Consider the following 26,653-nt stretch of genomic DNA (forward strand, 5'->3'; position numbering starts at 1 on the left):
TAAAAGGTGATGGAAGATATAACATTTTTGCCAGTGAAATAGTGAATACATTTTTCTTTAAATAGTAAGTTTAGAACACGTGATACGATTTAATTATTATTTCCTTTCTTTCAGATGTACTAAGAAAAGCTGTAATGCTAGTATAACAATGGATGAAAATACAAGTGAAGTTTTAGAAAGGAAAGATATTCATAATCATTGTGAAGATGAAGATGGTGTTCAACGGCATTTTCTTAGAGAGAATTGTAAGCGACGAGCCACTGAACAATTGAACGAGAAGCCAAATAAAATTATAAGGCAGGAAGTTTCAAAATTGGAACATCATGACACACTTGATCATAAAGAAATTAAAAGATGCCGAGACGTTATTTATAAAAATCGAAGAAAGGTGACTCCTCGTCTACCCAGAAACACCGTAGAGGCTATACAGCAAATGGTTCAGAAGCAGGATGATATAGCAATTGACGGAGAAAGATTCATCTTTGTTGATGATGAAGCTAATATAATTCTTTTCACGTGTAAGAAAAATATCGAGTAAGTATAATTTCATTTATAACCATTAACTTTGAAATGAGTTTCATTTACAGCATCAAGAAGTAGAATAGGAAGTAGTTGCTTGAACAGAAAAGTTCCTTTTTCCGTCTTATTTCCAAATTATAGTAAAATAGTTTTTTTTTTTTTTTTTTTGATTCTCACAAAATATATCGTAACATAGCATTCCACCTAACGATATGACACTACAGTCTTGTTTACTATTTTCTTTTCTGACACTAATCTTATTTTCTTTTCAGTTTTCTGTGTGAGTTCAGCGGGTTAGAAGTATTTGCAGATGGAACTTTCACTTATGCTCCTAAGCATTTCACACAGTTATATACAATACATGCATATAAAAATGGATATTATCTACCTCTATGTTTTGCATTTTTGCCGAAGAAAGACAAGAATACGTATGTGGCCATGTGGAAGATGATAAGAAACTTAGACAGTAGATTCGACTTGAAAATCATTTACGTTGATTTTGAAACAGCTGCTCACGAAGCCATCAAGAATGTGTTTCCAAATTGTGACATTCGTGGCTGCAGATTCCATTTGGGACAAACATGGTGGCGGAGGATTCAAGCCGACAATGATCTGCGACAAGCATATATGGATCCAAAATCTGAACTAGGTATTATTGATATTATTATGGTCTATTATTCTTTATTATTAATTTAATAATACCATGTGGACTTTGTTTTGTTATATATTAATACAGAATACAGTTGAAAATAGAATCTTATTCTGTTTGACTGAAGAATCTTAATTCAGTCACCATTCTTAAAAGCAAATAAACTGCTGTTCTAATAATGTACGAAATGAAGAAATTATAAAGCCAACAGTAAGATCCATCAATTTCACTACTTTCCCAATGCTTGCTTATTCTAACAAATTATTATTATTATTATTATTATTATTATTATTGCTTTTCTTACAGGTTCATGGATAAAGGCATTTTTTGGGTTGCCATATTTACATCCAACAGAAGTATCAGATGCCTTTACTCAACTAATATCAATGACGCCGGATGATACAGGGCATAAATTTTCCGATTACGTCCTAGAAAACTACATAGAAGACGGTTGCAAGTAAGTAGCTTCCTTTTGAATTTCATCTATAGTAGCACATGCTTCAATAACTCTTAATACTGCAAAAACTGTTGTCCTAGTTTGAACACAACATTAATGGTTGTGCTGATATGGTATTTTCTCTCAATGCAACTTAATTATAGTGAAATTTTCTTCTGTCTTCATGTAAGACGTAGATTAAAATGCAGGTTTTGATAGTTGTAAACAAATTACGGACCAAGACTATAAATATTTCTTGAATCTAGTGTTATAAATGTTTTAGTGTTTTATATAAATTGTCAATAATTGTGTGCATGAACTAAGGATCTTTTTATTTTATTAATTTTAGGTATCCACCTGTCATGTGGGCGTCTATACCATCCACGATGCGTCGGACGACAAATGGACCAGAAGCTTTTCACAGACATTATAATAGTCAATTTTACTTCCCTGCTCCTGATATTCATACGGTGATTTCTGCTTTGTTAGAGATCCAAACGGAAACTGCCATGAAAATAACGTCCATATTAAAAGGAATTTCAAAGGCCCAAAGACCAGCAGAAGTCAAAAGGAGCGAGTTTGTCATGAGGAAGTATGCTGAGTTCAGGAATTCGCAGAGAAACTATGAGAAGGCACGTATGACATTTTTAAAAGCTGTAGGATTTAAATTTCAAGCATTCAAACTGTAAAATGAAATTTTCTGTAAATAAGTATGTTGCTTTGTAAATATTAGAATGCAATAAAATATATCTCATAAAGGAATAGCTTTATACATTTCATTTCGATGCAAAATTTCACACAATTCCTTAAATCCTGTTGTTGGCAACGTCGCGGCGGAAATTTGCGCAATTTCAGCACTTTCTGCTCCTCGTTAATAAGACATAAATTACTTAGATTATCAACGATCTAATCTTTAGAAAAATTTGCGCAATGTCGTTGCACCGGTATTATGCACTGTTGTCTTGTTATTGTCAAAATGAAAAGTTTGTTGGAGGTATATTTCAATATCAGCTTCGCCATAAAAGAAAGCATACACCATGAGATTTTAAATTTAAATAAAAAAAGTTTTGGTCTATTTTCTCAAAAACTACGCATGAGAATTTACACTAGCTCATATAATTTTGTTCATCTCAATAAGATCTATCAATTGTATGTGTCTCATTTTTGAACTTTTTCTTTATTTCTTTAATGTTTTCGACTATTTAAAATTCTTCATCGGATTGAACTTCGTTCTTAGGTTACAACAATGCTTATTAGTGTCGTATCTAGAGTACTGTGTGTAAACTTGTAGAGCATACAGCCCTACCATTTCTAATGCAAGGTGGCCATTCAACGGTGGATATTTTGCATCGTTCATGACGCACCCTACTAAACGGCCTTGACCAACGTGTCTCTACCTCCTTCACCCCCAAAGCAATACATGTTTTGTAGCTAGTTAATCATTCTGGCCTCTAATATCTTCTCCTCTGGGCATAACCGTGATTAAAATATCTTGTTTTTATATAAATAATGCATTTTTATATGCACCGTTTTAATATCTCATGATAAAGTTCACGATATCATCTATTTTTGTATTGATTCTTCCACTTCACGTCATGACCTCTCCTTGTGAGCACTCATGGAAAATGCAATGAATACTTCTAGAATATTTGAACTTTGATTTGTGCTCCCAATGAGACAATAGTGCCGGATATGCGTAACTGATTTCTTCAGCCCGTATAAGCATACTCTCACAATAAGCAACAATGACATTGCACAAAACACGGAAATGTAAACAACAAGCGAATGACCTTCATGATGTCTTAAGTAATAATATTAATAATAAATTGCAGGAACATGTTTTTGTAACAAGTTAGTCACTTGCAACCGCGACACGTGTACGTAAACATCACTTCCTGCTAATTCTTACCATTAGTAAGTAACTAAATTATGATTTCATTGGATCACAGGTGCACTCACAGGGGTCATGGGGTCCAAAGCCCCATCTCCCCCCCAAAAAAACTTTTTTTTTCTTTTAAGACAATGTACTTCTGGTTTGTCTGTATCAGGAGCGCATTCATGGGTGAAGGACATCCGTCCGAATCCCCTCCAATTTTAGTAACGCGACAGACGAAAAACCTGAACGTTTTCTTAATTGTTTCTATTTAACATTAAAAAAAAAAAATGTTTCCTCACCAAAAATCTTAAGCCCATACATATTATTTTTATGCAATTATTCAAAAACTTCTTAGTTTCCCGTAGGTATCTACATCCATTAGCATCAGGGAGGTAAGTGATACCGCACGTAACGACATATACAGTAGGCTATTAGCTTGACTGTTTATTATTAGAAATTACCGTGATGTACTAAGATGTTTTGTCATTCATTATAATTTTTTATTATATCTCTTGTCTTTCCACAACTAACATTACAAATTTCTTAAGCATGGTTATATAACATTCCAGGATAGCATGTCGCACAGACTGATATATTGCCCTTTTATAATTAGGATTAGGATAAAATTAAAAATAACAAAAGAAGTTGAAATTCGTTTATGAGGTATGGAGAGTCAGAGAGAAGTGTGTGTAATTATATATAGAGAACCAAAGATGAATTGAAAAATTATTTATACAACTAGAATTAACCATATTCAAGAATACCTAGGATTAAAACCAAGGTTGTAGCCATATTTGAAGGGAGGTGAACATTAGAAGCCAAAAGTGTCGAGTTAATGTTATTTTGGGGAGGGAATACAAGTCGGGTGAATTTATAGAAGCGCATCGCGGAGCAAGAAGGATATAATGGGCACCTTTACGATTAGTACATACTATTGTTGATATTGGTCAATCTATAGTGGGACGATTGTCTTCGCTTTTAACCATTTCTGATGGGAAATTGTTCATACAAGCTGTTAATACAATGTTCATACAATGTCAACTTCTTATCGTCATTGTTAAAATAACCTTATTTCTAAAAATAACCTATTCACGGTAAGCAGATCATCAACATTTTCGACACAAAACAGATGAGGATTTAAACAAGAGTTCAGTTTTGTTGATGTCTACATCTTTATGAAGTGTGACAGTTTCTGGATCAAAAGCTTTTTCGTAAATGCAACTTTGTGTGTGTGTGTGTGTGTGTGTATGTGTGTGTGTGTGTGTGTGTGTGTGTGTGTGTGTGTGTGTGTGTGTGTGTGTAAAGTTAAATAATATTGGAAATGCACTGTTTAGTTATTATTAGCAATAATTAACAAGAATTCCACTTTTTCGTTTTCATTCTCATTTATTGCAAATAATGCTGTTAGATTTTATTCCTGTTCTGTATTATGAAAAATTATCCACATGTTTGTTACTCTACAAAATTATCTACTTCTTTCTTTCTAGAAACCGAATGTCCGTGGTGCAAAGTATGTCCCATGAAAGGTGCATGGGGCTTCACAGATTTACTTTGTGCGACATTTGTTATTATTAATTTTAGTTAAATGTCTTGAGCTTATGCACCGAGGCTACGGGAGACGGTGATGATAAGATGGATGATAATGGTGGCATGACGAAGGTGGAAGGAAACGGGATAACCCCGAGAAAACCATACACACGGTGTTCGTCAACCACAAAACCCACTTGTAGGAGCTGGGATCGAACTAGGGACTGCATGCGCCAGGAGTGAGCGCTTTACCACTGAACCATCGTGGCTCGACAAGGGAACTCCATTGTTTTATCTGTATAATAGAACCTTGGCACTTAAATGGATTTTAAGTAGAAATGTGGCTTCAAAAGTTCAAATGTACGTGCAAAGCTTAATAAAACCCAATTTTGTCTAATTAAATCCGATTTTACCCAATTAGACCACCTGCAGGGCTGAAGACGAGAGTACACGACGGTACACCCGTATACCCTCTGCTTAATCTTAGTCATTAGAATGTACCTTCTGCTTCAAAGCGTATAATACTTTTTACTTTTGTTTCGTTTACATTTATTTATTTATTTAATCAGACCATGATTCCAATGATAAAGTGACTATATCACCAGACCAAAACACAAAATTGTTAGTTTTAGAATATGGGGATAGATCAATGCAAAGTGGCGTATTTTTGTTCTGAGACGATATCCTAGCGTTTTGAAAGTCGATGGCTTTGATATTTCAACTGCTTAGAACATTGTTCTCTGCTTAAGAGAACCAAACTTGTTCGACATTTTAAAAGTAGGGTATGGATATTTTCAATATCATAATGTTAATGTTAATCCCCGTAACTTTGAGCAATTCAGAACCTATTAATTGAAAAAAATAATCATGTATTAATGATTTTATAGAGTTAAATTTGAACATAATTTTCTTACTTCTGGGTCATCGGGCGCGGTTTTCTCTCCATACCTACACCCATTTGTATTATTAATGGTGTGATTTAAGTACGGAATATCAAGAAAATAGCATGCTTTTAGACTAGAAAATAGTGATATATCCTTTATATTTAAATTCAATTAATTAATACATGCGTTGGACATTGTTCATTAAAAATGTTTTCTATGTCGCTTATGACAATCATAGATGATCACAAAACATCGTATGCCCTCTGAAAATGTTTAGGACTACTGCACTGACCTCCTGGGCTAGTTGTTTTTAAATGGATTCTTCACAACCCTAATATATAAAGTAAAGGAAATGTGCATTGTTTTGTTCTTAACGAATCATACGACTCATCATTATTATCAAGTAACAATAACAAAGTTCTGGAATTCTTTAGATTGGTAAGTCAGCCAGGAATTATACTGACCTGATATTTATTATTGTGTAAAAAATGACGCAAGCAAAGACGCGCTTAAGATTGTTTTGTTACTAAGGATGTACTATTGTGTAAGAAATGACGCAAGCAAACACGCCTTGTTTTGTTATTAAGGGTGATTGTTTACATTCTTTTCTCTCCCAACGAAGGATTCTGTAGCAGAAATAGTGGGTAAAATGTTAATTATTTTTTTGTAAAAAGCAGACTGAAAATATTTCACAAGGACGTTTCACTCCAACTCGCATTAGCAGTTTCGTGTGTGAAGAAATGAATTTGAAAATACCTCTATACATTTTCCTTTTGAACAGCTATAAAATACTTCTAAATAGTTCTTTAATATCTATTTGCATTTGCTATTTTTGGTATACCTTACAGGATTGCATACGAGATGAGACAAGACAATTTTTTGTGGAGACATTTGAGACGAGACAGAGTTCTCTTAATGAAAACAGATACATTTTTGAGACGAGACAGTTTCAACTCTGGTCTTGTGTGCACTCCTATATACCTTGTATCTAGTATCTATACACCTAGTATTTACTATCAGAATTGAGAATTGCTGTAGCAAATAGTATGTAAATTGTATTCGGCCTATACATAGAATTACCATCGTAAGTACCTCTATGATATTCTCTGTTATACTTTTAACACACCGGTTACGGGTTCCTTCCCGCTGGGCACACTCGGTCGAAAACTGTAAAAGCTTTTTGAGGTCAGCCATCCTGAAAGAGGTTTTCCTGAGTCTTCCTCATTCACACCAGGCAAATGCTGGGATCGAACTTACACATATAGGTCCCATGTCGCTTCCTTCCTTCCCCAATTCTTTCTTCCTGGATTTTCCTCGGATAGTGTGGTCGCCGAGGGAAGTGATCCTTCGTACATGACGGGCTAACATGGCCATAGATGCCAAGAGCCCAGAAATCTAATTTCTAATCTCTAAATAAATCTAAAAATAAAAAAAAAAGTTTAACTCATGCCTATCAAGGGGACTGATTTCTTGACTGTAGGGTGTCAGAAAACATTGTTATTGTTAAATGTTGACTGATATGTGCAAATGCACACAGTGTTTCACTCTTGTACCCATTGTTGCTCAGTACTGCTCATTAATGATCTTTTCCGAAGAAAAGTGTCCTTTTTGCTGATGACAGAATCATTCTAGTTGAAATCTCAAATAAGCCTTGTTCCAAGGAATGCATATTTAAGAACACGACAGATAAACTCACAGAATGGGTGGAAGCAAACCAACTCAACTTAAATACAGTGAAAACAACAATAATAAATTCTAATGAAGGAAAACTAAATTCTCTAAACAAACATCAAATACATATAGACGGGGAATCCATGCAGGTATCTGATACTTGTAAATTTGTAGGATTAAAAATAGACTCTAAGTTAATCTGGGGTGAACATGTGAATGATTTGTTGAGGAAACTGAGCCGGAGAGTCTACCTTGTACGTAAACTTAGTAGGATTTTAACTATGGAAACACTGAAAACAATTTATTTCGGCTTGATCCAATCAATTCTATCGTACGGAATCATTTTCTGGAATAATGTTTGTCATGTGATAATAGTATTTACAATGCAGAATAAAGTGTTACGAATAATGCTATCAGTTCCGTTTCATGCACAAAGTAGACCACTGTTTCAGAAACCACATTGCCATTACCATTGCAGTATATATACATTCTCGAAACATCATCATTCATACATATGAATAAAAATTCCAACTCAATTCGGACCTACACCAATATAACACGAACAACTAATCATATTCATATACAAAATTTCCGTTTAACAAAAACTCAAAATTCGTTACACCACGTAGGAGTAAAGCTATTTAATAATTTACCAGATTGTGTCAAACAAATGCCTATAAGTAACTTGCAGTTTAAAAGACACTTCAAATTGTTACGCAAACATCTTTTCTATAGTCTAGATCAATGTTTCTCAAAGTGTTCAGCGGAACCCAGGGTTTACGCAAAGAGTTCATAGAGGTTCTATATAAACTGACCTCGAGAAAGCGAATAAAAAAATTCGCAAGTCTCTATCTCATCTAAAAGTTGGTTTGAATTTTGGGTCCTTCGAAATTTATTTTTGGAAGTTTAAATCCAAAGATATATCCAGAAGGCCAAAAAATAGATATACAGTCCCGTACCGATCGGCTCATGGCATTTTATATCATTTACTTATTGTTATCCATACAGATATTAATTTAGTTTTAAAATTCTTTTCACTTATATCTTAAGCTTGGAACAAATCGAAGCAAATGAGCAAATGAACTCATTATCTTGAACTAAAATATCATACATGATCAATGCATTGCTGTGAAATGGAATGTAATTCCTAGTTTATCACACGTTTATGCCATCAAGGATAAAGGAGACAAATGATTAATGAAAGTGAATGATTACGGGTGTGAATGAGAATTTGGAAAAAAAGGGAGAACTTCGTGGAAATTCACGAACATGATCTTGTGCACCACAAACTCACATGGCTAAGGTGGAACCAAGAATTTCCCGCACCAGAGGTGAACGCTCTACCCCTGAGCCAACCATGTTCCCCTGCATGTGAGTTTCTAATCCTCTGTATTTTGCAATTTCTAATTTCTCACCACTACTTCTCTTCTTTTACTGGGTCAGTGGCCTAGGCGAATTCTGCTAGGCAAACGAACTATTACCTATCTTTGGATAGATACCCATATACACATGCGTATATAATATAAACTAATTCTAAGCAATGTATACGTCTAGTGATTAGGTGAACTCTTTAATAGGAATACGTATTAAACACACAGGACAAGTTTTGTTCAACACAAGCTATTATTTATTATTGTAAGTAAAATACGAAAGATCATAAGTGATAGTGTAATGATCGTCTCTACTATTTATTTTCATTTCATTTCGTTGACGTTAACACTAATCGGTTGACTTTGGTTGCATCGGATGATTCTCCTCAACTAATCATCGCTGGCGGATGTTCCAGTGTCGTCAGAGGTCACAGATTAAAGTTCTTTCATATGCGTGCAAAAATATATTACCATCATATATACGTACATAAAAGTGTGTGACATGTAATATTTGGCAAATTTAATGCACAAGGGCATCAAGTCCATGTTTCTGATCATTTTGGACATATTTTATCTTTATGATCTCCATCTGATGCTCCTTTCAAAGCTTAAAAACTTTAGGTTCATATATTGCCATACTTACCATATATTGTAAATAACTATTATATATATATATATATATATATATATATATATATATATATATATATATATATATATATATATATATATATATATATATATATGTATGTATGTATGTATATATGTATGTATATATGTATGTATATATGTATAAAACAGTGTTACGTGTAGTCGCAAACGCTATCACATTACGTGCAAACGGCGACATTCGGTCAAGAAGTGTAAAAGATTTTTCTGACCAGTTATACTGAGTGAGATTTTCTTGGGTTTTCCTTATTCACACCAGACGAATGCCAGGATGGTAGCTAACATAATGGTCCCAGGTTGCTTCTTTCCCTCCCCAATTACCCGGGCAGTGTGTTCGCCGAGGGGCGTCATTTCTAATACATGACGAGTTAAGATGGTTATAGATGCCCAAAGCCCAGAAATCTAATCCTAATCCTAATCCTAACTTTTGTTAAGTAACAAACATTTAAACTTATAGCTAAACTTATGGGGAAGAAGATTCGGGATCAACTTCTGATGGAAATTGAATGTGTTTCGAACCCCACGCGAAACTATAGGTTCATGTGTCCTCAAGTGCAGGAAATATATACCTAGATATAACATAACTCTGAAAAAAAAAAAAAAAAACTCCAAGGAAACAACGCTTTACCAATTAGTTCATTTCATTATAACGCAAGCATGTTTATTATTCTATAGACACTATTTATGAGCCAAAACATTAAACAGTTATTTCGATAGTAATCCTGTATTTAAAGCTCATCTTTCGTCTTCCTTCTAAATACACTATTATAAGTGAGTTACATAAGGCACATTTGGAGTCTACATGGCTATCCTTGTTTAGTATTCTTCATTCGTAGCGCAGCATAGGGATCTAAAGAGGCAGTAATGAGAGAGAGAGACTACGGTTTGAGAGGAAGGATATAGAGAACGAATTTCATTAATAGAAACTCAGTTTGACATTGTTTCGTCTTTGCCGCCCGAAGGTCAGTAGAAGTCTGACCTCCTTCTTGTTATGTTAAAAATAAATAAAGTTCAACCGATGACACAAAACCGGACTTCAACCATCTCAGCTGACAGTTCGATAGGTTTGTTCTTTACTCTAGGTCAGAATTCATTCGAAGGACATCATTGAAGTTACGGAAAAATATATATAGTAATGCAGGGATGCAAATAAGCAACAAAATTCTATCAGCCCAAGAGAAAAAGCTACTAGCCCACATCCCACAATAGAAATCATTTACTTATGTTCGTGTCGCCACGTTTTGCCTAACCAATTATCTGACACTTTTATGACAGATAAATGATAAGATTTCAGTCCGCCATTTTAGGCGAAAAAAGGATCCTCGTTTGGCCTAATCCTCATTACGCCTAAAATGGCGGACAATAAAAACAATCACGGAAATTCAAGTAGAGGGAAATTACAAAAGAAAATTCCCTAGAAAGAAATGCAAATTTTTAAATTAATATTGATATTATATTAACCTGTGGTCAATATTTTCTAGCAGTTAAGATTAGCAAAACTCCTTTATGTATTTACCATGTCCGTGTATATAATGTGTGTGTGTGTGTATCTGTATGAGAGAGAGAGAGTCCGCCCGATAACCAAGTAAAACACAACTTAGCATTTCAGTCATCTAACATTCTAAATGAATGCAATACGACATAGTATCCAAATAAGAAACTAACTAACTCTATGGCTTATGGAACTCGGAGGTTCAATGCCGCGTTCACAAAAGCTCTCCACCGACCTCTATCCTTAACTAACTGGATCCAGTTTCTACTTTGTATTCCTATCTTAATATTGTCCTTTCATCTGCGCCTAGGTCTTCCTAATGTTCGTTTTCCGATTGGTCTTCCAGTCAAGACTTTGAAAGAATTTCTATTTTCTTCCATCCTGCTACATGACCTGCCCACCTAAGCCTCCTAGACTTGATTATGATTACCCTAACAATGTTTGGTAAACCATATAAATTATGTAGTTCCTCGTCATGAAGTTTTCACCATTCCCCATTTTCGTTCCTTTTTTGTCCGAATATTCGTTTCAGGATCTTGTTATAAAATATTTTCAGTCTATGTTCTCTCAGAGTAAGCGACCATGTTTTGCAACCATATAGAACAACAGGTATGATTGTCGTTTTATATATTTTAAGCTTTAAATTCCTCGACAGAATTCGCGACGACAAGAGATTCTGAACCGAATAATAACACGAATTCCCTGCTTTTAATCGACATTTAATTTCTTCGTGAATATGATTTTCGTCTGTTAATATTGATCCTAGATATTTGAAATTATCCACTTTATCAAAAGTATTATTTAATATTTTAACGCATCCATAATTTGCCGTATTACGGTCTCGACTCACTTCCATGTATTTAGTTTTCTCTGCATTTACTTCTAAACCCATGTTCCTGCAAGCTTTTAATAAAATCTCTGCATTTCTTTCTATTGTTCTCCTGTCATCCCCTATTAAATTTACATCATCAGCATATGCCATAACCTTGTGAATATCGTTCAACTCTAGGCCCTGGTTGCTATCTTTGATTTTCCTTATAGCGTATTCCAGAACAAAGTTGAATAATAATGGCGACAACGCATCTCCTTGTTTCAGGCCAGTTTCGACGTGAAAGCTCGTGGACAAATTTTTTCCTACCCGGACTTCACCTTGGGATTCATTTATACATGCATCCAAATAAGAAAATAAATAATAGTATCATTAGTAATTGATAACATTGCTTTTAAAACTTAATATTATTTTAAATAACAATTTATACAATAAATACTGTATATGTAACAAATCTTTTTCATAGATCCTAAGAACAGTAATTAAGATTTAAACACAAATATAAGGATTATTTATAGGAAAGTAAAAGGACAGTTACTTGAATACATGATAGACACACCTGAAAAATGTAAACAAATACTTGCTTCTGATTGGCCAAAACTGGAAATTGTAAACAAATCCTTATCTGTGATTGTGCGAATGCCTATCCACGATATTTGAAGGGAATGTCTACTTATATGTATTTTTTGTTTATACAATTTTATTTCCTTAACAGATTTTCAATAGCTTTTGCTAATGGTTACTTAGAATTCAAACGTATTCTTATTTTTTCTTTGTTAGTAACACATTGAGATATTTGGATTGTGGAATTATGCAAAGATCAACTTGCCAGTAGAGCGATTTGTCCAAATCAATCATTTCAATCACAGTTGTCCATTTTTATGAGTTAATTTAGATATCTCTTGTCAAATATAGCTCGAAATGTTTACAAATTTCATATTAATTAAAACAATATAGAATCACAATAGGATATCTTATAATGGACTAACAGTTTTAAAAAAGTATTGAAATTGGAATGAAATCCTCTGAAAAACCAGCAAAACCTACAATAATATAACTTCTGATCCACATTAGTACGAAACAGAAATATAAAATTCATATTTTCGTAATACTCATGCAAACTATATTTCCTTTAAGATGCATTAGCAGTACCATTTGACAATATCAGATATTTGGAAACACACTGCAAACTAAAACACACATCTTTAAACGAAATTAATAATAGGGAATAAAGTATATGTAACTTGTTTATCTCTCATCTGAAATATAGCCATTGCAAATGCTCGTACTACAAATTAGTTTTGTGGAAATAAAATTTCTCAGTTCTTCATATAGTAGGAAATAATCTTTCGAAATTTACCTCCAGTCTTACTTCCGCGAATGTTTGTATAGTCCGCCATTTTAGGCAAAACGAGGATTAGGCCAAACGAGGATACTTATTTCGCCTAAAATGGCGGACACAAATCTTATCATTCATCTGCCATAAAAATGTCAGATAATTGGTTAGGCCAAACGATGCAAGATCACTTACGTTCGGTATGATATTAAACACTCGCCTGCACCGAAGAACCACTCGCCTGGGGCGAGTTGTTATTTGCATCCCTGTATTGTATATATATATATATATATTTGGTCTAGGAATTAATTCGTGCGGGTGGACAAGAGATGGCGCAACGAACGGAGCGTCCCACAGTTCCGTGTATCCACACATGTGTTGCAAACCCCTGTCATCGCGTATCGTTCGTAGTATAGGGCAGTGGATTAAAGCGTCAACAACACCAGTTTGTAGTGAAGTGAACATGGCGCAATTTGTGCCTGATAAAGTGTTTTTGCGGCGTGTCCTGCTGCATTACTTTAACATGCAGAAAAGTGCGACTGAAAGTCATCGTATTTTGGTGGAAGTGTATGGTGACCATGCTCTAGCTGAGCGAACGTGTCAGAAGTGGTTTGCACGGTTTAGAAGTGGTGATTTCGGCTTGGTAGACCAAGAGCGAGCTGGACAGCCAAAAAAATTTCAAGACGAAGAATTGACAGCATTGCTCGAGCAGGATTCGTGTCAAACGCAGGAACAACTTGCAGCAGCATTAGGCGTTGATCAAACAACAGTCTCCAAACGCTTGAAAGCCATGGGAATGATTCAAAAGATGTCACATTGGGTTCCACATGAATTGAAAGACAGAGACGTTGAAAGACGAAAAACCATTTGCGAATTGCTGCTTCAACGACAGAGCAGAAAGGGGTTTCTGCATCGAATTATTACGGGTGATGAGAAGTGGATCCATTACGAGAACCCTAAACAAAAAAAGGCCTGGGTGAAACCAGGTGAACCAGGTCCATCACAACCTAAACGAGATATTCACTGTGCAAAGGTTATGCTGTGCATATGGTGGGATATGAAAGGTGTGGTGTACTATGAGCTGCTGCAACCGGGTGAAACTATGAATGGAGAACGTTATCGACGACAATTAATGCGTTTGAAGCAAGCTCTGGCCAGAACACGACCAGAATGGGAGAACAGACATGATAAATTTATTGTTCAACATGATAACGCTCGCCCACATGTCGCAAAACCGGTCAAAACCTATTTAGAAAATGTCGGATGGGAAGTTTTACCCCACCCGCCGTATTCACCAGACGTTGCTCCTTCGGACTACTACTTGTTCGATTGCATGAACAACGATTTGATTGGATAGCGGTTTACTTCTTCAGAAGATATCGAAACATGGGTCTCTGACTGGATCGCTTCCAAGGATGAGGACTTCTTTCGCCACGGAATCCGTACATTGCCTGACAGATGGGCGAAAGTGGTGGCTAGCGATGGACAATATTTTTCTTAAGGTATTTATGTATTTTGTGTTTGTACTACAGCTTCAATGTGTGCGTACCAACCGCACGAATTAATTCCTAGACCAAATATATATATATATTATTTTACCCTTTTTGTACCAGGATCATTTTTGTAGGCTTCCATACCGGAACCTGCTAACACTTAATGAAACATGAATAATCCATGCACAGCGATTACCTCTGATGCCTGGGGTTCCTGGTTCGATCCCCGTCCAAATAAGTTTGTGGTGGATAACATCGTGTTCATCGGTTTGCTCCGGGTACTCTCGTTTCCTCCCATATTCTCATTCCACCAATTCTTCCATCATCATTCTCCCGTTACCTAAAGAGCATAGTCGTAGGACGGTAAACAAATATTTTATTTCATTTTTCATTTTCATGAGCAACCCAGCGCTTTAATTTCCCCTTGTTTCTGTGAACTATAATGACAAATAATAATTTGGTGAGACGTGAACCATTTTTTTTTAACCAGAGGTAGCTCTTGAGGCAAATCTCATCGATAAAAATCGAAAATGTTGTTACTAAAAGCTTAAGGGAAGAAATTTTGTCTAATGTTTCTTGTACACAACTTCCTGCAGCTGTATAAAGTTTTCTTTTCTTAATTTGTAGCGAATAAAAGTAAATTTTTCCTATGCCAATTTCCTCAAGAGACTCCACTATTCCAACTACTTGCTTATAGTTACAAGCATTTATCAAGATTTTCGGGGACCCTTCCACAGGACGGTTGTTTAACGCAGTGCTATTCAACCGGGAGTACGCGTACCCTTAGGGGTACGAGAAGAGTTTTCTGGGAGTACCCAATCCAAAAATAAGCATATTTCCAATATTTATTGAATGATCATAGTTGGAGAATTTATTGAATGATTAGTGCTATTTCACAACTTCTTCTATATCCAATAACTATTTGTGTGAACAGGGTTTCTCTGCATTAACATCAATAAAAACGAAGTACAGAAATTGCTTGAATTCAGCAGCAGCTCTGATTCTCGCATTCTCGAAGATTCGACTAAGAATCGAGGAGTTTGCGTCCCAGAAACAAGTTCAGTCATCTCATTAACAGGTTAGTTCTAAAGTTACCTTTAGTTTTTGAAGTTTTAACATTGTCCTCAGTATACGAATTATCAGGAAGATGAGGGGAAAATCCTCTTCAGTAGAACTAGATGTCTCTCATACTTTTGAAATTTCCCATGTTAAGTTTTTCGGATGTATACTTTATTCCCCTGTAAATAGTCTTTTGATTGGAACACTGGTTGTCCTTTTGTTGGGTCTCTATTTGTCCCCCTTTTTAATCAACAGAACATGTGTATTAATTTTAATAAGTTCATTTCTACTTAATTTCTTTTAAACAGCTTCAGGGGTACACTATTGGATGGCGAATTGTGTCTAGGGGTATGCAAAAAATGAAAAGGTTGAATCGCACTGGTTTAACGTATCACGAAGGTTTTTCTTTGAAAATAATCTATTTTTGAAAATCTCTGGGAGGGGGGGGGGAAGGAATTAAATTTTCATTTAACGTTTTCAAAGGCTTCGTTATTTTACATTGAACTCAATAACTTACTTATAGAAATCACACACCAATAAAATCTAGATAATTTGATACCCAATAACGTAGTTAAATAGTAAAACTTGAGCATTAACGCACAAACATGAAAAATCAAATGCAATAATACAAAGAGATCACCCAAAAAGAATATTACGGGCAGCAAAAAACCTGCAACAAGAGCATGTAAGTTTATTGTAAAACTACGCTTAACAGCCAAAGGAATCAACATAACGTCAAGTGGCACGAATCACGCCAGAAGAAACCTCGACGTTCGCCCCTGCACACTTATTTTGGAGCAAAAGACTTCGTCGTTTCACAATAAACTTACATTCTCATGTTGCAGGTTTTTTCTGCGGACTGTACCAATTATGCATTTTCCACACTAGATAGGTAATTGATCTGGTATTCGCAAAGGCCCGACTTTGCGGTATTGCTTGTCTTTGTTCCATTGTGTAACGAGTAATGGATAAACTGTTGATTACAAATTTGAAATCGAACTACTGTAAATATACAGTATATAGGTCTACAAATCCATACGCATTTTTGGACATGTATGTTTTCTGCTCACAGTTCTCCCTGTATTTTCTGATGTGTTAGTTTCATGTCTATACTTGTAATTACTACAGACACAAGTGGATTTTTAAATGATGCAGGACAGGAAGTCGTTTCCGAAGAGTAGTTGCTTGGCTATTATACTGATTTTTGGGACGAAAGATTTCATAATTAGCATGGTTACGAAACCCCAAATTAACCAAGAAATTTTCCATAGTCTTTTTCAGAATAAATGTCAAACAGAGTGAAGAAATAGTCCTTAATTCCAAGTTTTTGTAACATTTCTTGAAAACATTGGTAGTACTATGGATTTTAAGGTTGTTTCTTTTTCCTCACATGAAGTCTCTGGGAAAGAATTTTAAAAGACGGTAACTAGGAAGTGATGTGTATGCGTGACGGGGACTGACTTGAGTTCACTTTATTTTAATTGTTAAAACATTGAACAATTAGGACAGTGAACTTTTGGCAAAACTCTTGAATTTCTGACAAGAATAAATGACAATCCAACCCTCCTTCAGTGTTGCAAGGGATTATTATCAAATGAAGAAGGGCAGAAACCGCCACAGATAGAAGTTAACTTTAAAAACAGAATTGTCCCATCCTCTCGAGCAAGGGCGGATCCAAGGGAGGGATAAGGGGTTATAGGCCCCCCTTGACGCTCAGGTTTACACTGGATAAAATGAGCTTCAATTTAGCTTTACACTGGATAAAACGACAAATTATGGTTTAGCCCCTCCCTTGATCATATCCTGGATCCGCCACTGATCTCGAGCAACCAATGAACCAAAAATATTAATATTTTAAATTGGATTCTCTCTGCTTTAGTTGAGGAAAAGGAAAGGGAACCATTTTTCTTTTTAACATGGACATCACGCAAAAATAATGAACAACAACTGGAAGCCTTCGAAATGTGGATGTGAAGAAGAATGGAGAGAATTAGCTGGGTCGAGCAGTAGATGTTATAAATGGTGGGGGAGAAAAGGACAATTTTTAGATATTATTAAGAAGAGAAACTAGTTGGGACATCGGCTAATAAGGAAAATTGTATCATGAGGGACGTGCTAGAGGCAGAGGGCATGGGTACAGGAAAGAGAGGGAGAAGCGAAGGAGACTATAATTAATGAACGATATCAAAACAACAACAACAACAACAAAAATCGTGTGTGAAGACGAAAAGGTTAACGGAAGGCCGTGTAGCATGGAAGCTTCTCAGTTGCAGCAAGTAACTTGCCAATAATTGCAGAATACCTATCATGATGATAATGAAGGTTTCAAGAATTTTTTTCTTTGTTCCACGAAGCATTTTGTTGATACATCTGTCACACCAACTTCCGTAAAAGTAAATTCAGACAGTTAGGCCTACCTTTGTAAAATTGAAGAACCCCAGTAAGAAAGAATTAGCGGGAGGCTATCCAAGGCGTATGGCGATGAAGATGGAGGTGGGAGACGCGAGTTCCGCTTCTGAAATTACCACGAGGTATTCCTACCAAGCAAGCGTTCTTCAAACAATGTCACCCTTAGCAATTTATGAGGTCTGGAAGTAACCATCCACTCTTTAACTATACAGTAATGATTACCCCATTACGAAAGTAAGACTTACAATTAATCTACGTCATTACGTGTAAATTGCATTGCCCTTCATATGGAAATTTTAAGTTTCTAAATGCATGTTTTTTGTAAGATATTTACGAATTAAATTTTAGATGTTATCTTATGAGGGTTCTGGAGCTTCTGATAATAGACGTTCCCTTAAGGAAAATGTCCACGGATGCGCTTCGTTGAGTGCTCAAAGAGTTGACAAATATCAACATAATTAGTTGTGTATCTCAATTTAAACATATGTATGCATCGAAAACGATACTTTTCCAGTTCTAACGTAAGTAGCGCTTATCATTACTAGAAAAGATATTATGAAAATAGAGAGAGAGAAAAAAAAAACAGCGGAGTAAATGACTGAGGAAGGAGATAATGCATCAATGAAAGTTGGACTTTAGTCTCATATCTCACCCAGGAAAAAGAAACAGTACAATCATGAATAATATACAGGGTGATTCTTTATAGGATTTACAACTTCAATCAGTTATCATTCTCTGTTGGAACCACATACAGACTTGGTTTATATGTCATTATACTGCAAAACACTTTAAGTTTTTTGCGACAAATCCATTATAGCTCAATGTGAGCACCTGTGATCATCCTGGACACATCCCAACGAAAGTTGATTTCCTGCCAAACAGTAACCAGCATTTCGCGAGTAACGTCCGCGATGGCTGTTGTGATCAGATGTTTCAGTTCATTAACATTATCAATTAAGGCAGGGATGTACACCTTATCTTTTACAAACCACCACAGAAAGAAGTCAAATGGCGTGTAATCTGGAGACCGTGGCGGCCAGGCAATTGGTCCATCAAGACCTATCCACTTATCTGGGAAACGCTGATCAAGAAATTCCCTTACGTATATCAGGTAGTGCAGTGGAACCATTTCTATATTGTTGGGCTGCTGGGTAGTTCCTTGCCGTATTGTGTGTGAAACGCTGTACACTCATTGCTGACTTCGTTTCTTCAAACCAAAACACGCACTTAGCTCTTTCCAGTTAGTCTCCATTTTTAACGACTGATTGGTGGCGCCGCGTCTGATCAACTCAGGAACTACTCACTACGTGAGTCAAACGAAGTGTTTGTAGTATAATGGCATGTAAACCAAGAATGTATGTGGTTCCAATAAAGAATTATAGCTGATTGAAGCTGTAAGCCCTATAAAGAATCACCCTGTAGTTTTGTAATGGTTTGATTACTTTTCATTACCGTTATTTTAGTTTATTTCAACATGTTTATGAAGACTAGTTGTTAGCCCTAAGCTTTGGCTCGCTGTATGCTGTAAATAATTAATTAAAATTTTAATTGTTTACACTTAAATATTTTATTTTCCAAACTAACTTGTGATTACACAAAAATAAATGTTCAAATCTAAATATGCTTACGTCCTGATAAAGGCAATATGCTTTATGTAGGCTGGCGGTAAAGCTTATTAAATGTATTGTCCTAAAGGCAAACAATAACAATTGTATGTAGTTACTGTGCTAATGTTGTTTAGTTAATAAATTATATTGTGTTTGATCAGTGGCGTATTTACGATTTTGTTTCGGGAGGGGCTTTGCTAACTTTCGGGGGGGGGGCTTTGCCTGGAAATGTGAAAATTCTGCAAGATATTTCATTTACTTTACTATACTAAGATTTCGGGGGGAGCTTAAGCCCGGAAGCTACCCCCCTAAATACGCCACTGTGTTTGATATGGAATGAATACGAGGGCGGTTTTTTTCAGTCTCCCTGCAGCCATCAGACGAGAATCACGCGAATAAGCAATTTGTTTATTGGAGGTCGGACATCTCCCCATACCAGAAGACGGACTCTGCCATTCAACAATCGAGCGTGAAAATTTATCGAATGCAATCCAAGTGTCCGCCAAGTGTGAACTATATAGGGCTAATGTAATTTGATTTCTCCATACGGCTACTGAGTACCCTGAAATTGCAAGAGTAAGACAGTTCAGAAACTCCTATATTTTACCCTTTTCACGAACCACTCTGCCACAGATATTTGCCCTTGGCTACTCTCGTGTGTAAGTCTCTCTTAAACTCTCAGGAATCACTTAAAGTTCTCGTCATAACCCTTAATCATTCGACGCTAAATTGCAGCCGTATTATGGTCTTCCGCGTGAAGAAATCTAATTACATAATGTACAGTGTTTACTCGTAATAGTCGCCCTCGCATAATAGTCGCACTTTAAGTTTGAAGTAAAAACATTCGCCAAAAATTTTCACCGCATAAAAGACGCAGTTTACGGGGTTTTTGTCGTTGTGAACTAGACTTTCTTCGAAATAGCTTTTCTTACGCGAGTCTGAGCGAAAGAACTCCTCATGGTTACTGACACGTGACATTGTGACACATCTGTCAACAGAGATCGGGCGACCTATTTCTACCCTCCATTCTGTGCGCATCCTCCTACTATGACTCATCGTAGTGTGGCACCTGTTTACAACCACCTCACCTGCTCTGGCATCCCATCGTGTTGCCTGGAGGGTTTGAAACATAAGGTAGTAATTTCAAAAATCACTTCCTGGCTGGTAGACAGTCTCTGGCACTAAAGTGAAACAAACTACCTTTGTTGCTACGCGAGTTTCAGTACATTGACGTTCATCTTTACGGTAGTTGGAAGAGAGCGTGGTCTGGCCATTACGTATTCTAGTGCGACTTACGGGAGAGGATTTTGGATATTTCTTTCTTGCGCTGACAAAAATGGGAAGTTCAGAAACAGCAAAAGTTGTATGGCAGCTTTCCTCGCATAATAATCGCAGTTGGATGTTTCCATTAAAAATTGGTACAAAAGGTGCGACTATTACACGAGTAAACACGGTAGTTCACACTTGGCGCACGGTTAGATTGCACTCAATACGTTTTCACGCTTGCTACTACACAATGCTTGAACACCAGAGCCTGTCTTTTGGTATGGTGCATGTCCAATAAACAATTAGGTTAATCCACGCGTCTCCATCTCTGATGGCTTAACGGAGGCTAAAATTAAAATGCCCTCGTACTTGTGGGTTTTATATAAGTAATTACAACCTTATTTACATTTAATACGGCGCTTGCCTTAATAATAAACAACAAAAGACGTTCATGTTCAGCATATCACTATCCATTTACAAATAAAGGTAGTTAGGCAGGAACGTAGCGGAGCAGCAATTATTAACTACTGAGAATTAACGTTACTCACAGACTGAGATGATTTTGTATTATAAGTAAAGCTGCAGCAAATATATCATTGTTTCTTTCAGATATTTCCGGGAAGCGCGAAGTCATCTAAGAATTTCCATTTGTTATGGCAAACATAAATATCAAGTAAATCTACTTGACAAAATTCTTGTTCTCATGCGCACATTATCTTGGTGACTGTTTCCTTTCCCGAGAAAATTTTGCAAGTGAAAACGCGATCATTCAACAGCGTTCTTTGTTTTTGGAGTTATGTAATGGATTATATAATGGTTTTCTCGAAATCTCTTTATGAATAGTTTTCAGATAGTTTCTCTATGAATAGGTCTTTAAATTTACATAATAATAACTCACTTATCACGAAACCTTACAAATGTCGAGAACACATGAAGGTGTTTAACCCTTATTTTCATGTATTGTTCATATTATCATGAAAGTATATTTACCAGGTTTAATATTTCGTTTAATAAGAGGTTTGTCCTCTCTAGAAATTCACATATACAAATCATTAGCTCGTGAAAATTAATGCAGAGGTTCTCATGTTATGATACAATAGTGATTCTCTTTGTTTTTAGCCTTTCTCTTTTCGCGATGTTTGCAAATTAAAATTTGTGATTAATACTTCGGCTAAACTATTATATACAGACTGGACCAGAAAGTCAATGACATTCGTAATTCATATCATTATATTTCACGAAGGGCTTGCAATGTTTTTTTTTTTTTACATCTTTTCTGATACATACATCTAGGGATAAAAGTGGATCTGAAAAAGTAGGGGAACGCATGACGTCATGCCGTCCTCCGAGCCTATCTTTGCCCATCGTAATTTTTAGGAAGTGGAGGGACGCAATAGATATTTTCTGGAAGTAGGGGAATGGCGTCACCCTGCATGCATAATGAAAATTCTACCTGTAACAGTTACGTACACTGAAGCAAGAATTCAAAATCCAGTGTAAAAACTTGCACAAAATATCAATTAATCATTGAATAATAGTAATGGTACTTTCCTATACAAATCAACAGTGAAGGCAAACAGTTGGATCCTTTCTTCAAATTCAGGAATGGTCGTACTTTGGGAAGGCCAAATCTGTTGCTGTCAAATGGTAGGTAACATCTGTAACGCGTTAGAAATTTCGTTGGAATTGATAAGTCAGTTTTCTGTGATAAAGCAACTAATATGAAACGGACAATTTTGGTGATTGAGAGTAAATTCTGATGCTCAGTTTTCGAGAAAATCAAAAACACATACTTTATTGGCAGTAAAAACTATGTCGTTCGTTGTAAATAATAATTTATAGTTTTCATTCTGCTGGAATGTAACAAAATACACGGTTAAGTTTCAGATTGCATCTACTGTTGTTTGTCTTTTAACAATGATGAACATACTTCTTGTAAATATAATAGAATGTAAGTTAATATTCAGAAAAATATGTCTGAATTATGGCCATGAAAAATCAAGTTTTTACATATTAAAGTACATACCTTTTACATGTAATGTATGCAAGATTTAAATGTATAAACCTCTGTAATGTACAGTCATTGCCAAAAGCCTGGTTTTCAGAACCTTAAAAAAAAAAAAAAAAAAAGACATGACATGTATCAATACAAAACCCAGTTTGTTGAATTTGTTCTGTAAAATAAACATCGTTTCTTATATAAGGAAATTAAAACATACGCTCATGTTTCCACATTCCACGTTGATTAGTAGGTTCACTTTAGGGATGGCCACAAAGTTCCGGTTCCGCGAGGAACCGTTTCTCAGAGATCCGGTTTTCAGAACCGGTTCCGGAATTGAATCTTCTAGAACCGGATCCGTTCAGACCCGAAAACCGGTTCAACCAGGAACCGGTTCTGGCCATCCCTAGTCCACGACTTATATAGCCTCATTATTGAAAGGGACACTAAAGTCAAAATCAAGCCAGTCAACTCCACTGAGACAAATTTATTGAGTATGTTTGCATTCAACGAAATTGCAATCCTTAGCCTTGGTAAGAGCTTTACAAATTCTAGGCATTTGTTTGATTAATTTATTCAACTTGAGCGAAGCTATGTGACTCCAGTAGCTCTGAAGCGCCTTCTAAAGACTTTCAGTATTCATTGCATCTATTTATGAACTTTCCTGTCAAATTCATCTTACAACAACTCGATTGGTAACAAACCCCGTGGTTGTGGCGACTATTCCATCTGTAACTGATGTAAGCATCTTCTTTCCTTTACAGATAATTACCGCATAGTTCGGAAGAATGTTTGAGATGATAATCCTATTGTAGAACAAAGTTATTGCCCCAAATCCGCGTTTCTGGTGGAATTCCACGCCTCACTTAAACGTTGTAAAACACGTTCTTGTTCATTATTCCATTAATTCGAACTAAATTATCAACTTGGTAACCTGTAAAGCATCTCTAAACAGTGAGATACCTTCTTGTGTCTTGCTGTAGGTAATACACGGTTGGGATGAAAGCGCTCTTCGGCACAGCGAAGCATAAATTTCTAGCATTGGAAGGTGAAAAGTTCGAATTTAGATTCGTCTGTCCAGAGTACCCTTTTCCAATGTTCATCGTTGCAGTCTTTATTTTATATGACCCAGGAACACCTTGTTGTAATGTTTCCTGTTTGAAGGAACAGTTTCTTTACCACAATTCTACTCCCAGGATCATAGCTTCTATTGCAGCTTGTAACTTTGTACTGTATACGTGATTTGGATCAAAGTCGTAATTTTTTTTGTTTTTTTGTTATTGATATAATATTTGGTGTTTACTTTCAGATCAATTTTGGGTACCTGCTAGTCATGGAGAACTTCCATGGGGAGCTGTAAAAGCAGGGAAGGATGAGGAGGGTAATGACATCTATGTCGGAAGAGCCAACCACAGTGGAGACCTGTTACCTGCAAAAGTTGTACCTAAGGATGGAGTAGCCTACGTTAGTTGGAGGGGGAAAGAGCTCCCCAAATATCAATACGAGGTATAGTCAAATTAAAATTCATTGCAGCAGAACAAGATTTAATTGCATCCACTTCCAGAAAAAGCATATGATTAGTCTATTAAGTATTGCTAGAATGTTCGAATTCAATGACTGCTGTAGTCGTGTCAACTTGAGGGTCGCGAGAAGGTTTCGTGGGGGTCTCGAACATCATTGGAAAAGATAAATATAATTAGAAACCCGAAATACCGGAAAATATTTTTAATTATTATTTCGAATTGTGTTCTGATACGCATATTTTTACTTTTATACATACTGTTAAGAACAGCCAAAAATAAGTCTACTAAACATTATCAACAGGTGCAGAGTTGTTTAAAAATCAATTTAAATGAAAGAGGTACGATATGAAACTAATAAAAACTGCATATTGCAATACCAGAAAAATACAAATGTAACAAAACCTGCATATTGAAATACAATTAAAGTTGAAAACTAATGAGATACCTGAGCATGATATGATTTCACTAGTGCGGCAATGTCCAGTTCAATCTTCGTGACGCACCTTATCAAGTCATTTAAAGTACTCAATAACTTATTTAACAACTGTTCATTTTTTTAAAAAAATCCCACATTAGATTTTTTTTTTATCATATGACCCAAAATTAAAGGAGTTATGAAGTTTTAAAATTTTCAAACGGCTTCATTTTGAAACAGTATGACGGATCGGATTCGATATTTCTAATATGAATGAACTGACTAAAGTTGGTTTTAATCCGTTTGCTTTTGGGGAAGTTACTGTATCCACTATATATGTACAAGAAATGGATTCTACTATTATAGAAATAGATGGATATCGTGAGATCTCCGCAAATACGTGTATTAAAAATCCCATACAAGCTTATTACAAACCAGAAATTACAAGAGAGTTGCTGGCAAGAGGATGTCATAAAATGGGGGTCGTGATAGGAATTAGGTTGAGAACCACTGTTGTAGATAATACCAACGAAGACCCAGTCAATCAAATTAGGCCGTTGCCCTTGGATAGAAAGAGAATAATTTACGAGTGTTTGTAAAATGCTTCGTAATAATAACGTAGCAGCAGCGTGTATATTTTAGCAGACAGCTTTTGTTCTTTGTGCGGCCATTGATTGAAGTTAAATCTCCAAAACTATAAATATTGGATCTAAAGTTTAGCCAGATAATTAATCACCTCACAGTTTCGCATAACAGTGTGCGATTTTTTAAATACCTATTAGAATAGTAAGTTCACAACAACACTCCAGTGTGTTATTTGCTCGTGAAGACTAGATGTGTAAAATGAAACGGCAACCAAGTTGTGGGATTGTATCCCCGGTGGCTATAAGTTGTTGAAACAAGGTTCAAAGTTAAACATCTATCACCTGTAGGCAGGCACGTAGGCAAGGGAGGGGGTCCAGACCCACCACTTCGAAACCAGAAATGGAATAAATTAAGGAAGAATGAAGCAAAAACAAACGAGAAAAAGAAGAATCAGCATTAAAATAAAAAGCTACAGCAAGCTTTTGGTTATTTTTTCTTACGAGATGATTTGTATTACTAGCAATACATGGTGGTGAATGAGCGGGATATTCTGCAAAGTCAGGGAATTTGAATTTTCTAGCAAAGTTACAGAATTCTCAGAATTTCTGCTACTCGTCACGGGAAAATTTAAGATGTTCGAAAGCATAGTGCCGTTCTGTTAAGTGTGGACATTTATTATCACAGTGTTTCGTAATTGCCTCTCTGCAGTATCAAACATGTTATTTCAGAGTATTAAACATGCTATTTCAGAAACAGGTTTCTACTGTTCCTTTAACCTGTCATTTGTGTTGACGGAATAATGAAAACAAAAAAGTTATGTGGAAATAAAGTTCTGTTAACATTTAATTCAATAGAGAAAGGAAAGCAATTTTAAAATATTTTACTAGATTTTATTGAATATGTACATATAATAATAGTGGATATGTACTTTTTATTATAGTTGAGGTCATAATGAAATGAAAATTGTTATATTTGAATGAACAAAGCAAGGAACGTAAATATTGTAAAATCTTTTTCAATACTTTTTTTTTAATTCTTT

The 26,653-nt window shown here is 35.7% G+C and overlaps 1 protein-coding gene across 1 annotated transcript in view; it reads left to right on the plus strand.

The window, feature by feature from the left end:
* Positions 1-26,653, plus strand: part of LOC145678546 (pfs47 receptor-like) — a 58,087-nt gene that overhangs the window by 21,508 nt on the left and 9,926 nt on the right. Inside the window, exon 2 of the mRNA XM_081748826.1 lies at positions 24,401-24,597. Coding sequence (XP_081604952.1) covers positions 24,401-24,597 — 197 coding nt within the window. The remainder of the gene's footprint in view (positions 1-24,400; positions 24,598-26,653) is intronic.

The sequence above is a fragment of the Thermobia domestica genome, chromosome 2 (genome assembly GCF_964235325.1).
Source record: "Thermobia domestica chromosome 2, izTheDome1.hap1.1, whole genome shotgun sequence".
Classification (NCBI taxonomy): Eukaryota; Metazoa; Arthropoda; class Insecta; order Zygentoma; family Lepismatidae; genus Thermobia; species Thermobia domestica.